Genomic DNA, 14,503 nt, shown 5'->3' on the forward strand with positions numbered 1-14,503 from the left:
GCCCCAGTTTACCAGTTTGCCTCTTCTCCTGTCATTTCTTCACTCTTAAAATTGCCTACTTTCATGACCTTCAAACACACATACTTTTTTTAAAATGTCAAATTCCAACTGTTCGCTGAGGTAATAAAGCAAAACAAAACGAAAATGTGTTTTATGACCCAGGATGTAGTCTATCTTCGTGAATGTTCCATGAGAGATTAAGAAAAATAAATACTCTGCTGTTGTTGAAGTAGTCTGTAGATGTCAATGAAATCCAGTTGACTGATGGCGCTGGAGAGTTCAACTATGTCCTTACTGATTTTCTGCCTGTTGGATCTGTCCGTTTCTGATAAGGGGGTGCTGAGGTCTCTAAATCTAACAGTGGATTCATCTATGTGTCCTTGCTCTTCTATTGGTTTTTGCCTCATGTATTTTAATGCTCTGTTGTTGATGCTCTGGTTTTAATTGAGCATTTTATAATTCCATTTTCTCCCTTCTCTCTTAGCATATCAACTGTATATATATTTTAAAATTTTGTTAGTTACCTTCCAGTTTGCAATATACATTTACAACTATCTAAGCCCATATTTAAACACTATACTGTTTCATGGGCAGTACAGCAATCTTATAAGAGACTATTCCCAATTTCTGCCTCCCATCATTGCTGCCATTCATTTTACTTACCCATGTGCTATAAACATTAAAAAATTGTAGCTATTATTCTGAACAAAGTCATCTTCTAGATTAACTAAAAATTTTTAAAAAGATTTTATTTTACCTTCATCTGTTTGTTTTCCAATGCTCTTCCTTTATCCAAGTTTCTACCCCATACCATTTCCTTCCCCCTGAAGAACTTTTAGCTCTTCTTGTAAGGCAGGTCTCCTGGCAACAAATTTCTTCAGTTTTTGCTGAGAGACTCTTCTTTCACTTTTAAAGGATAATTGTGCTGGATAATATCCTCCACTGGTGAACTTTTTCTTTCAGCTTCTTAAATATCTACACTCTGTTCCTGCTTGCATGGTTTCTGATGAGAAATCCAATATAATTCTTATCCATGTTCCTTTATAGAAAAAGTGTTTCTGGGGCACTGGGGTGGCACAGTCAGTTGAGTGACCAGTTTTTGATTTTGGCTCAAGTCCTGATCTCAGAGTTGTGAGATCAAGCCCTGCATCAGGCTCCGCGCTCAGCACAGAGTCTGCCTGGGACTCTCTCCCTCTCACTTGTGCTCTCTCACTCTAAAAACAAACAAATCTTAAAAAAAAAGAAAAAAGTATTTTTCCCCCTAGCTTCTTTCAAGATTTTTTTGTCCTTGTTTTCTGCAGTTTACATATGATATGCTTAGGTGTATATCTTTTTGGTATTTATCATGCTTGCTCTTTTCTATGCTTCCTGGACCCGTGGCTTGGTGTCCATCATTAATTTTGCAAAATAGCCATTCTTATTTCAAATCTCTCTTCTGTTCCTTTCTTCTCCTGGTATTCCCATTATACCTATGTTATAGCTTATATAATTGTCTGACAGTTGTTAGTTTTTTTTTTTTTTCCTATTTGCATTTCAGTTTGGAAAGTTTTTACTGACATATTTTCAAGCTCACTGATCTTTCTTCAGGCGTGTTCCGTCTGGTGATTAGTCCATCAAAGGCATCTCCATTTCTGTTAGGGTGTTTTATTTCTAGCATTTTTTTTTTTTTTTTTAATTCTTAGAGTTTCCATCTCTCTACTTACATTACCCATCTGTTTTTGGATGTTGCCTACTTTTTCCACTAAAAACCCTTAGCAAATTGAGCACAGCTGTTTTAAATTCTTGGTCTGATTAATTCAAACATCCTTGCCATACCCGTCTGATTCTGATGCTGGATTTGTCTCTTCAGATTGTAATTTTGGGGGCTTCCAGGTGGGTCAGTCAGTCAAGCAACTGACTCTTGACTTCCGCTCAGGTCATGGTCTCAGGTGTGTGAGATAGAGCCCTCCATTGGGCTCTGTCTGCCCTAGGCATGGAGCCTACTTAAGATTCTCTTTTCCTCTGCCCCTCACCCCCCTCTGAAACAGTAACAACAACAAAACAGTTTTTGTTTTTACGTTTGTTTGCTTTTTCACTGTGCTTTGTCGTTTTTTGGATTGAAAGCCAGATATGATATATCAGCTAAACAGGAACTGAGGAAATTAGGCTTTTAGTATAAGGTTTTATGTTGATCCAAGTAGGAGCTAGGCTGCATTTAATGTTTGCTATAGTTGTGTAGGAGCCTTCAGTTTCCTCTCTTCCTTGTTTTCATTCTCCCCTGTTGTACTGTTCCCTAAGAATACTTTCTTGAAGAGTGTATCCTATCGCTCTCAAATTCCACCATGATGACACTGGAGCCCCGTTTGATATAACGGATTCGGGAAGTATTGTATAATCTTATGATTCTAAATCTGCTTATACTTAACCTGAGTCCCTGGGCTGTGACCTTCAGAAGTGTTTGTAAGCCCTTTTTTTCCTCCTCTTATGCAACATAAGGCTACAGGGGGCTAGAACTGTGTAACTGCCCTTGCCCCAGGTTGGATAAGGCTCTGGTAATGTAGTTTTCCTTAGAGGGCAGGCTTTTGTCATGGAAAATGATCCAGGTGTATTTCACAATAGTTACCTTCCCTTTCCCAGTCCTGCCTGAAACACAGGGGGTCCTGATCTCAATCCTGAGAACCTGACTGGGTTCCTGGGGATAAATCCTACAGAGTGTAGGGCCTCCTCTGAAAGCGGGCCCGCAGGGGGTTTTAACTGTCAAGCTAGTTTACACTCAGCCTCCAGTAACTTGTCAAAGTTACCATGTCACTGTTCATTTCAGTTACTGCTCCAGTAGCTTCTGCTCCCCGTAAGCTCTCTCAACTACGATTCTGTCTTTCCAGTTTTTGCGGTAGTTTGTCCTATGACCTCAATTCTCTGGTAGAACAAGAAAAGCCATCGATTTTCAGCCTGTTCAGCCCTTTTCTTATCATGAGGATGGAGTGATGACTTCCAGGCTCTTCACATGTGGGAGCTGAAACTGGAAATTGCCTACAAACTCATTTTTAAAAGTCCTTTTCTCTACAAAGCTAGCCTGAAATCACCCTCTCTGAAGAGCCTTCCCAGACCTGTCTCTAAGAACGAAAAGCTCCTTCCTATATGCAACTACAAGTATTCCACGTGCTGTCTCTTGGCTCTGTGACCGACTGGCTGGAGAACAGGCATTATGGCATAGCTTTTCGGTTCTAGCGTACGGTATAAATCAGCGTCTATAGAAATGAAAGGAAAAATGAACTCGCTAATTAAAAACAAAGTACTACTTTTATTTGGCTCACTTCTCCATTTATTAGAATTACCACATTTGGAGAGGCACGAAGCACTTTAAGTTTTACATGACTACAAAGTTATCACAAATCCCAAACTTTTTAGCCACGGATATTTCTCTTACTCCGTTTAAAGAAAAAGCTTTCAAAACATTTGAGTTAGCTTGATACACAGAGACCCTGAATATATGGGAACTACATATTTTTAAACGCTTGCGCTTCCTGTTCTAACAATGTCTCCTTTAAATGGAATCCAGCATAAAAGGGATTGAAATACGTAAGGTCATGATGCAAATGCTTTGGAGAGACAGTGAAATTAATCTGTACAACATCGTAAAAGCTGTCGTGTGCACAGAGCTTTGCAAGGGTTCACTGGGCCATCTGCGCCTCCATGGCTTGTGCTGTCCACTCTGGTGCCGTCTGACTAATCTTTTCCAGCAGGTTATTCACTTGGAAACAAAGGGACTGGATCTGTTTGTCCCACGTCGGCAGGGCTTCCCGTGCTACACAAAAGAAGGACAACGTACACAGTTTAACATTATTCCATATATTCACAGCAAGTGTGAGGTAAAAGATGAACACAGCAGTATTCATTTTCAAAAATCTATCCCCAAAATCTTGGCTAATAAATTAAACTAATTAAGCAATATTAAGGAAAGTACCCAAATTACTGGCACAAAGTACAAAACCAAAAAACACATCCACACAGATCCACGTTATTATTATTCATGAAAACAAAATAAAACCAACCAATCAAAGCACCTCAATCACAAAAAAACACCACAATAAAAGCCTCACTGAACCCATCTCATCACGTCTCTTGATTGATAAGACTCTGCCACCTACTGGAGAAAGCAAATCTCTTTATACAGTCAAGGCTGTCTCTACTGGACTCTGAGGGATAGTTTAATGTTTAAACAAAAAAACAAAAAAAACTCAACATGAAAACACCAGGATTTTCTCTGCACCAGCAATATGCAGTTAGAAATGGTAAGCTTGGGGGAATATCCCATTCAAAACAGGACCCAAATTTACAAAAATGGGCACAGAATTAATGAAAAAAAAACACTAAACTAAAAAAAAATTTTAATAAAGGACACAAAATAACTTGGGTAGATACAAACGACAGTCCCAGATGGAAAGATGCAATATAACAAATAAAAGGTCATTCCCTATTAATACATACATTTTTAAAAATTACGAAGATAATCCCCCCTGTTTTGCTTTCTCAACAGGACAAAATTATTAAAGTTAATATGAAAGAATTGATGTTTGAGAATAGCCAAGATGATTTTGAAAATTAAGAACAGCGGCAACACTGTAGTATATCTCTACAGTGGAATGAAGTACTGCTTCCACGCTACGACAGGAACGGAACCAGAAAGCACTCTGTGAAGTGAGACAAGTCAAAGGTCACGTAGTGCACAACTGCATTTCTATGAACAGGTAAACCCAGAGCTAAAATCCAGACTGGCGGCTGCCAGGGGCTGGAAGAAGGAGGGATGAGGAGCAATGCTTAATGGGCACAAGATTTCCTTTTCGGAAGATGAAAATGTTTCGGAACGAGGTAGAGTTGGTGGTTGCACAACACTGTGAACCTACTAAACGCCACTGAATTGCTCGCTTTAAAATGGTTAATGTTATGTGAATTTCAACTCAATAAAAACATATAGCAGCGGAGGTGTAGGAGATGCTTTCCGACAGTAAAATTTACTATAAGTTTGTTTACTACCATATTGTTACAGATCAGTGGAACCAAACAGATTACTGAAAGAGATCCAAACATGTATGTGGAGCCTAATAACTGTCAAAGATCAGAAAGTATGTTTTACTTAATAAATAGTACTTATAAATTAGCAATCCATCTTAAAAAATGATAAACTAGACCACACCTTAAAATTATACACAAAAATGAACTGTAGACAGATTATATTTCTAAACATAAAATAAATAAAAATATTAGAAGAAATTTTAGAAAGATAGCAGTTTTACCCCAAAGTGAATGAGTCCTTTTAAAACAATACAGGAAACTAAAAAGCCATAAAATTAAAAATTGACATATTTGGCTGCATAAGAATTTTAAAATGTGTTTATAGTACATATTGCCTTACTTCAGAAACACAACTGACAGAATGGGAAAAATATGTGTAACACATATAACAAACAAGAGCTTAAATTATCATTAAGCCCAAAGCTATAGCAAATTGATACGAGAGGTCTGAAGGAGAGGTATAGGGGAAGAAAGGAAATAGACCAGAAAAACTAACATCGATTCACAGAAGAAGAATGCTAATGGCCAATACATGGAAAGATATTAAACTTTACTAGTGCCAAGGAAATACACATTAAAAATAATGTAGTATTTCCTCCCCTTCTATTAGCAAAACATATAAAGGAATAATATACAGCTGTTCAACATTCATTCTCTCATAATGGTGAAAGTGTAAATACCTACACCTAGAAAGGCAAATATAAGCACTGTCTGCATAGAGATGGCAACTCAATCAATGGAAACAGATGAGATTACCAAGGGAAACAGTAGAGAGTGAGGAAGAAAAGGCCTGGAGTAAGCCCTAAGCAACTGCAATATTTCTACTTAAAGGCACTATAGAATCTACAAAGATGACTGGAAGAATACGTGGAAAAGGAGGAGGGAAAGCAGGAGAATGGGGTGAAAGAGATGAAGGAATCAAGATGGTGTGGGTGGCGGGGATCAAAAAGAAGTGGAGGATCAGTGCTACTCGATTATGCTGAAAAGTCAAAATGAGGCCTGAAAAACAAAAAGATCTTTGTTCAAATGGGAGGGACGCAAGTATGTTTAAATACTGATGGAAAGAAGCCAACAGAGCAAGAAAGAATGAAAACAGACAACATAACTGCTAATTTCAAGTTCCTAAAAAGTTGTTTTTGAGAGGGAAGGACACCAGTCAGAGAACGGATCTCAAAGCACAAGGAGAACTGGAAAGGGAGACAGAAACCACCTCTGGTAAAACACAGGGGAAGAAAAAGATAATCAAATGATACTTAAAATTCAGAAGTTTTATAAATCTGATCAAGAAGTTAATTTAATTTCACACGGATAGATTTTTTTTTTCTCTGTGAAATAGGAAACAAGGTTTGCTGCTGAGAGTGAAGGAGGAGAGAACTCCGAGATTTAAGAAAAGTGAAATCTAGAAATACCCATTGCAGTGTAGAAAAAAAGAGTGGATTAGAGAAATGTGTCAAGAATCCCAGGTACTGTTGAGAAGCCACGACCTTGAATTTGCAGTGGTTATCAATCTGTCTGGTGTTCTGACTCTTCTCCAGCAACATCTGTTAGCTACTCGAGTATAGGAATGAAAAAGATGGAGAATGGGTTCATTTCAGGTGAAGTTTTCCTGAACAGCTGGAACAAAAAGTTAACCTGTGAGCACCTGTGAAACGGTAATTAAAATAATGATCAGGGCGCCTGGGTGGCTCAGTCGGCTGAGTGACCAACTCTTGGTTTCAGCTCAGGACATGATCTCAGGGTCCTGGGCCTGAGCCCTGTGTTGGGCTCAGCGTGGAGTCTGCTGGAGATTCTCTCTCTCTCCCTTTGCCCCTCCCCTGCTCATGCTCTCTCTCTCTCACTCACTCTCTCTCTCACTCACTCTAAATTAAAAATAAATAAAATCTTAAAAAAAAAGAGAAAGAAACATATAATGAATCATGGATGCCAAGCTGGATAAGAAGAGGAGTGAAGACAAAAAAGGGGTGGGCTGACTGGAAAAAAGTAAACATTAATGGACTGGAGGCTTGAAAGGAGTCAAGGAAGAGCTGAAGTAGAACTTAACTGACACAGACTGCTAGAAAGACTGGAAAAAGGTTATGGTGAGAATGGGGTATTTCAAATTCAAATCTTACAAGTAGCATGGTTCCAGGTATAGCAAGGTTTGTGATGGAAATGAGATAGGAACAGGGGTAACAGACAAGGTAATACACAAGAGTCAGGAGATGATGGACTTCTCTGTCTGCCTCCGTGAGTTCAATGCGCTGCTGAAGAGGAAACCCAGTGGCATCTCTACATGCCTGACACAATGGTATGTGGGAAGTGTCTGATGAGTCAGTGAATGAACTGGTATAATGATTCCAGTTTCAAATTTTTCCACAGCATAAAAAATGCTGCATTAAGTAGAGTCACGAATGTAAGTTCATAAAAATTATTTTAAATTATTTATTTGGGAAATAAGTTCATTCGGTTAGTAGTATACTGGGTCAAAGGAAATTGTTCAACATGTCCTAATCATAAATATACAAGAGTTTCCTGCCATTTCATTACGACAGAAATAAGCAAAACCTCTTACTTTCAAAATGAACTATTCCATCAATCTGATCAATAAATCCATTCATACGTCCTTCTGTTATCATTTGTGATGCTATTTTTTCTGCCTGTAAAAAAAAATACAAAGCAACAATGAACTCTCACAAACTTTATCATATCTAACAGTTACTTACATACAAGAGAACTGAAGTCTCTTGGTTTAGCTACCCACACATTTTCTGTATCTGTTCATCGGCCATTCATCACAAGATTAATCTTGTAAATCTGCTTATTTTATCCCCCAGTTCTTTCTGGGTATAATCGATTAAGTTAACTGGGATCTGTTTTACTTGTGATTTTGGGACAAGAACCTAGCACTTACCAATTTCTTCCTCTGCTTAAAACCAAACTAACAATTTTTATTCTGAGATCCACACCTCAAAAAAAAAAACTAAACTAGTTTTTCTTTTTATTTCATTTAAATTTTCACAGTGTTTACCACCTAAAAAATTCTTCAAGAAAGTAATATTTTGAAGGAGGAATGATGTTCAAATTTAAAAGGGAATTAAAAAGGGGCACCTGGCTCCCTCAGCTAGTAGAGCATGGGACTCTTTATCTCGGGGTTGAGTTTGGGCCCCATAAGTGATTAAAAAAATAAAATCTTTTTTAAAAAATTACATAAATAAATAAAAATTAAAAGGATTTTAAAGACAATTAAAGGGGGGTGCCTGGGTGGCTCAATCTATTGAGCGTCTGCCTTCGGCTCAGGTCATGATCTCGGGGTCCTGGGATTGAGTCCCACATCAGGCTTCCTGTTCAGTGGGGGCTCTGCTTCTCCCTCTCTCCCTCCCTTTGTGCTCTCCCTCTCTCTTTCTCAAATAAATAAATAAAATCCTTAAAAAAAATAAAGACATTAAAGGGAACCAAAAGGTCCTCTACCCAGCTCCTAAAGACATGTTTCATGTTTACTATGTGTAAGCAAACTGGCTTAGGACTTGGTCATTTTAGTAACTCTGACCATCTTCACAATCAATTCTAAACAGACTGTACTACCATTTATTGTTAAATATATATTCACTTCCCTAAGTCTCAGCCTAAGAAGAAAGTATCTTTTAACGGGAACTTTAGCTTTGGTTCCCAAATTGTTCCATTTCCTGTACTGTGTATGGAATGTGTACAAGTAAAGGAACTGTGTTAGGAAATTCTAAATTAATTTAGATGTGACCCATTACTACATGACCTTAAGGTATGCAAGTCAGGTAAAAGTAAGCTGATTGCTTATTTTTACTTATTTAAAATTAAGAGAATGTTTTTAAATGATACCTGAAATACCCTCTAAATACTACTGGTACTTTTGTTGGTATTTGTACAGAGCCAACCAAACCCTTATCATAACTAAAAAGGAAATTAATTTCCTACTAACTCAGTCAAATTAAGATAAATCAAGCATAAAAGTTACAACAGAATAGCCTAGAGAATTACCACAGTTATTCTTTCAAACAGTTGAAATATTTAACCTTTGAGTCAATCTAGAGCAGAAAAAGAAATAAGGCATGTATCAAAACCTCAAGTTCATCAGAAATCAGAAAACACTATGACGTGGATTTAAACAGACATTAAACAAAGATTCTCACAAAATGGGTATCATAACCTGGAATCCCTTTAAGATTTTCATTCTAGGTCACTTTATCATAAAATACAGTTTAAAAAAAAAAAAAACTAAGACAATTCCATTACAGTACTACTTTAACATTCAAATAGTTTATTTCCATTTTCCTGAGGCTTTTTATGTGTTTTTTAATGCAGTTGCCAATATTTGTCAATTACATATTTTCTCATTACATCAATAATTTACTTTCTTAACTTCTTTTTTATATATTGGAAACAAGAAAATACCTTAGCTGCAGGGATCTCTAAAAGAGCTCCAAGTTCTTCAAAGGTAATATTATTATATAATTTGCTTGCAGACAACAAATTATGTTCAATAACAGCTCTGTCCAAGATGCTAGAACCTTAAATAAACATAAATAAGACAGTTACAAGCTTGAAACTTGTTTTACATTTTTTTCTAAAAAAGATGTATTTATTTGAGCGAGAGTGAGTGGGCAGGAGGGGCAGAGGTAGGGGAGAGAGACTCTCAGGCAGACTCCATGCACAGCCCAACGTGGATCACGACCTGATCCAAAACCGAGAGTCAGACGCTCAACCGACTGTGCCTCCCAGGTGCCTCTTGCTTTACACTTTTAAAAGACTCATCCTTATTTTTCTAAAAATTTCTACACATGTAACAACTCATAATCATTTTCTTTATTCCTCTTACAAAATTGTAGAAGGAAAATGCCTTATTTGGTAGAGTTTGAATAATACACAACTAAATACAAATAACATATTTAGAAAATAAGTGATTGGCAAGTAGTTACTAACTGGCTGAATGGATTTAACCCTTTAGGTTTGGGGTTCTACCTCCTTAGGATAGCTATCAGATTCATTAACTTAACTCTTCTTGCTATTAGCACAAGCTTTTATTAGCAAGAAGCAGCAAAACCAACATGTAACCTGTTCTGCAAGCTTGATAAAGTCAATACGTGTACAGCTCAGCAGAAATACCTCTCTTCTTTTGGGCATTCCATAAGCCCCTTACTGGGAGCCAAAGATGAGAAATGTCTGGAGGTAGGGCCAGCTAACCACGAGCCATCAGGTACAGCATCCTCCCCTAAGTGAAGTGACAAAAGGCCTGACGAAGTGCTGGACATAAGGCCCCATTCTGAAGGTGTCTGACTGCTAGGCTCACCCAATCCTTTTTTTTTCTTTTTTTAATTTCCAGTTTTATGGAGATATAATTGACATAATATTGTTGTTGTTTTTAACTTCAATGATTTTTTTCAAGTTTTTATTTAAATTCCAGTTAGTTATCATAGCGTTACATTAGTTTAAGGTATAGAATCTAATGTTCATCTCTTATATCCAACACCCAGTGCTCATCACAAGTGCTTTCCTTAATACCTATCACCCATTTAACGAGTCCCCCTGCCCACCCAAAATTGACAAACTGATTTTAAAATTCATTCCACTGGGACTCAGAGGAGCCAAAACAATCTTGGGAGAAAAAAAACAAAACAAAACAAAGTTGGAGGACTCACACGCCCCAATTTCAAAACTTGCTATAAAGATAGAGCAACTAAGACAGTGTGGTACTGGCATAAGGACAGGCACATAGAATAACGGAATAAAACTGAGACTCCAGAAATAAACTCTCACATTTATGGTCAACTGATTATCAATAAGGGTACCAAGATAATTCAATGGGGAACTTACAGACTCTTCAACAAATGGTGCTAGGGCAACTGGATATCCACATGCAAAGAATAAAAGTGGACCTTTACCTTACACCCTAAACAAAAACATGAACTCAGAATGAGTCAAATGTCTACATGTAAGAGCTACAACTATAAAACTTACAGAAGAAAACAGAGCAAATCTTCATGACCTTGGATTAGGCAATGGTTGCTTAGATATGACACTGAAAGTACAGGCAACAAAAAGGAGAAACAGATACCCTGGACTTCATCAAAATTAAAAACTTTAGTGTTTCAAAAGATACCCTCAAGAAAGTGAAGAAACAACACACAGAATGGGAGAAAATATTTGCAAATCATCTGATAATGATCAGGTCTGGAATATATAAAGAATTCCTATAATTTAGTAATAAAAGGACAAATAACCCAATTTAAAAACTGAAAAGGATCTGAACAGACTTTTCTCTAAAGATATACAAATAGCCAATAAGTACATGAAAAGCTGGGAATGCAAATCAAAATGAGATACCACTTCATACACTAGGATATCTAAATCAAAAAGACAGATAATAAATATGAGAGAAAATATGGAGAAATTAGAACCCGTACACACAGCTGGCAGGAAATGTAAAAAGGAGCAGCTGCTTTTGAAAACAGTCTCACAACTTTTCAAAAGACTAAACACAGAGTTATCGTATGTCTCAGTCATTCCACTCCTAGGTAAATACCCAAAAGAATTAAAAACCTGTGTTCATACAAAAATTTTTTACATGGAAGATGGTGGAGGAGTAGGAGACCGTAATTTCTTCTGGTCCCAGGAATTTAGCTACATAGCTATCAAGTCATTCCAAACAACTGGGAACTCAACCAGAGATTTAAGAAAAGAATAGCTGCAACTCTACGAATAGAAAAACGAACACTTTTGCAAGGTAGGAGGTGCGGAGAGGTGAATCCGAGGTGATATATGGGAAGAAAGGCCGCAGGTGGGGCGTCTCCACCAGCCAGCTACCGGCGAGTGACAGAGCAGCAGAGCACAAAACCAGAACTATTAGAAGTCTGCTCCAAAGCCAAAGAAATATTGAAAAAGAAAACCAGAACTGGTGGCATCACAATTCCAGACTTTAAGCTATATTACAAAGCTGTAATAATCAAGACAGTACGGTACTGGCACAAAAACAGACACAGCTCAATGTAACAGAATAGAGAACCCAGAAATGGACCCTCAACTCTATGGTCAACTAATCTTCGACAAAGCAGGAAGAGTATTCACTGGAAAAAAGAGTCTCCTCAACAAATGGTGTTGGGAAAATTGGACAGCCACCCACATGCAGGAGAATGAAACAGGACCATTTCCTTTCACCATACACAAAAATACTCAAAATGGATGAAAGACCTAAATGTGAGACAGGAATCCATCAAAATCCTAGAGGAGAACACAGGCAGCAAATGCTTCAAACTTGGCCGCAGGAGCTTCTTGCTAGACACATCTCCAAAAGGCAAGGCAAACAAAGGCAAAAATGAACCACTGGGACTTCATCAAGATAAAAAGTTTTGCACAGCAAAGGAAACAGTTGACAAAACCAAAAGACAACCAACAGAATGGGGAGAAGATATTTCCAAATGATGTATCAGATAAAGGGCTGGTATCCAAAATCTATAAAGAACTTATCCCGAACTCCACACCTAAAGAACAAATAATCCAATCAAGAAATGGGCAGAAGACGTGAACAGACATTTCTGCAAAGAAGACACACAAATGGCCAACAGACACATGAAAAAGTTCTCAATATCATTTGGCATCAGGGAAATACAAATCAAAATCACAATGAGATACCACCTCACACCTGTCAGAATGGCTAAAATTAACAAGTCAGGAAACAACAGATATTGGTGAGGATGAACAGAAAGGGGAACTGCATTGTTGGTGGGAATGCCAGCTTGTGCAGCCACTCTCCACAGTATGGAGGTTCCTCAAAAAGTTGAAAATAGAGCTACCCTATGACCCAGCAATTGCACTAGTGGTTATTTACCCCAAAGATACAAATGTAGTGATCCAAAGGGGCACCTGCACCCCAATGTTTATAGCAGCAATGTCCACAATAGCCAAACTATGGAAAGAGCCCAGATGTCCAAATGATAGATGGATGGATAAAGAAGATGTGGCATACACACACACAATGGAATACTACACAGCCAAAAAATGAAATCTTGCCATTTGCAATGACCTGGATGGAACTAGAAGGTATTATGCTAAGCGAAATAACTGAATCAGAGAAAGACAATTATCATATGATCTCACTGATATGTGGAATTTAAGAAACAAGGCAGAGGATCATAGGGAAAGAGAAGAAAAAATAAAACAAGACAAAACCAGAGAGGGAGACAAACCCTAAGAGACTCTTAATCATAGGAAACAAACTGAGGGTTGCTGGAGGGGAGGCAGGTGGAAGGATGTTGTAATGAGTGAGTGATGGACTCACGGTGGACTGGGTGATGGACACTAAAGAAGGCATATGATGTAATGAGCACTGGGTAAAGACTGATGAATCACAGACCTGTATCTCTAAAACCAATGATACATTAGATGTTAATTAACTGAATTAAAAATTTTTTAAATTTTACATGAATATTCATAGAAGCATTATTAATAGCCCAAAAGTGAAAATAACCTAAATGTCCATCAACTGATGAGGTACTAAAATGTGGTACATTCATATATAGAATATTATTTGGCAATAAAAAGGAATAAAGTACTGATAAATGCTATGACATGGATAAACACTTTGCCAAATGGAAAGGCTATATATTGTGTGATTCCATTTATATGAAAAGCCCACCACAGACAAATCTATTGAGCAGAAAGCAGATTAGTAGTAATATTATATGATTGGGAATATACTAAAAAACAATGAATTGTAATTTAAAAAAAATTACGTCTCAAAATTGCTAATGCAGCAGGGTTGTAATGCCAACAAACAAAAATGTCCAAAAGGGATAAATAAGGAAAACTGTAAGGCCTAAAATGGAAGAAGACAAAACATCTGTCCTCTCTATATAGCTCCATATGAGAAATTTGAGAATCATTTGCATCCTGGGAGGTCCTAGCAAGTATCCTTTTTCAAAAAGAATCTTTTCACTTTCTTTTTTCATAGCCAGAAAGCTCAAAGTCAAATCTGAAGCTTGACTATATCAATTCTGGAAACTTTTTCTTTTTAACTACCTTTTAACTTGTTTCTCAGACATCCCCTTGCAAAAAGAATTTAAAGCTGCTCAGAATACACAGAAAATAAAAGTAGCAACAATCAAAACACATACATACACACTATTTATAGGTGGGCTACAAATTTAATAAGCTTTCTAGCAGTCAAGATAAGAAAAACCAATCAGTTAATTAACTCAAAGTGTGTTTAATAAGATAAAAAACAACTGTTCAGGAGAATCACAACTGCAAGACTGTGAAGGAATTTTTCCTGAGGATTGCATAACGAATATCCTATAGAAAAAAATACCTCCTTCAGAAAGAAAGATGAGAATCAACTGGTTTGCTTCTTAAAGTATAAATTAAATGAAAAATTCAATAGGAGGTCACTATAAACCCTTCAGTGATCTGGTTTAACTCAGGGCAGTAAGACTGGGTGAAGTGTATA

At 37.3% G+C, this 14,503-nt stretch overlaps 1 protein-coding gene across 5 annotated transcripts in view; it reads right to left on the minus strand.

Annotated features, from left to right (window-relative positions):
- Window positions 1-3,260: 3,260 nt before the first annotated feature.
- The window catches only part of COPS4 (COP9 signalosome subunit 4), a 35,924-nt gene continuing 24,681 nt past the window's right edge, over window positions 3,261-14,503 (minus strand). For 4 of the 5 annotated variants that reach the window (XM_045790684.2, XM_045790690.2, XM_045790703.2 and 1 more), the window contains 3 exons: window positions 9,457-9,572; window positions 7,604-7,688; window positions 3,261-3,784 (listed from right to left, as the gene is read on the minus strand). In XM_045790684.2, the coding sequence (XP_045646640.1) occupies window positions 3,651-3,784; window positions 7,604-7,688; window positions 9,457-9,572 (335 nt within the window). In that variant the 3' untranslated portion in view covers window positions 3,261-3,650. The remainder of the gene's footprint in view (window positions 3,785-7,603; window positions 7,689-9,456; window positions 9,573-14,503) is intronic. The other variant, XM_045790712.2, reaches the window with a different exon arrangement.

This window comes from Ursus americanus, chromosome 8 (genome assembly GCF_024610735.1).
Source record: "Ursus americanus isolate L20-20 chromosome 8, mUrsAme1.1.p, whole genome shotgun sequence".
Classification (NCBI taxonomy): Eukaryota; Metazoa; Chordata; class Mammalia; order Carnivora; family Ursidae; genus Ursus; species Ursus americanus.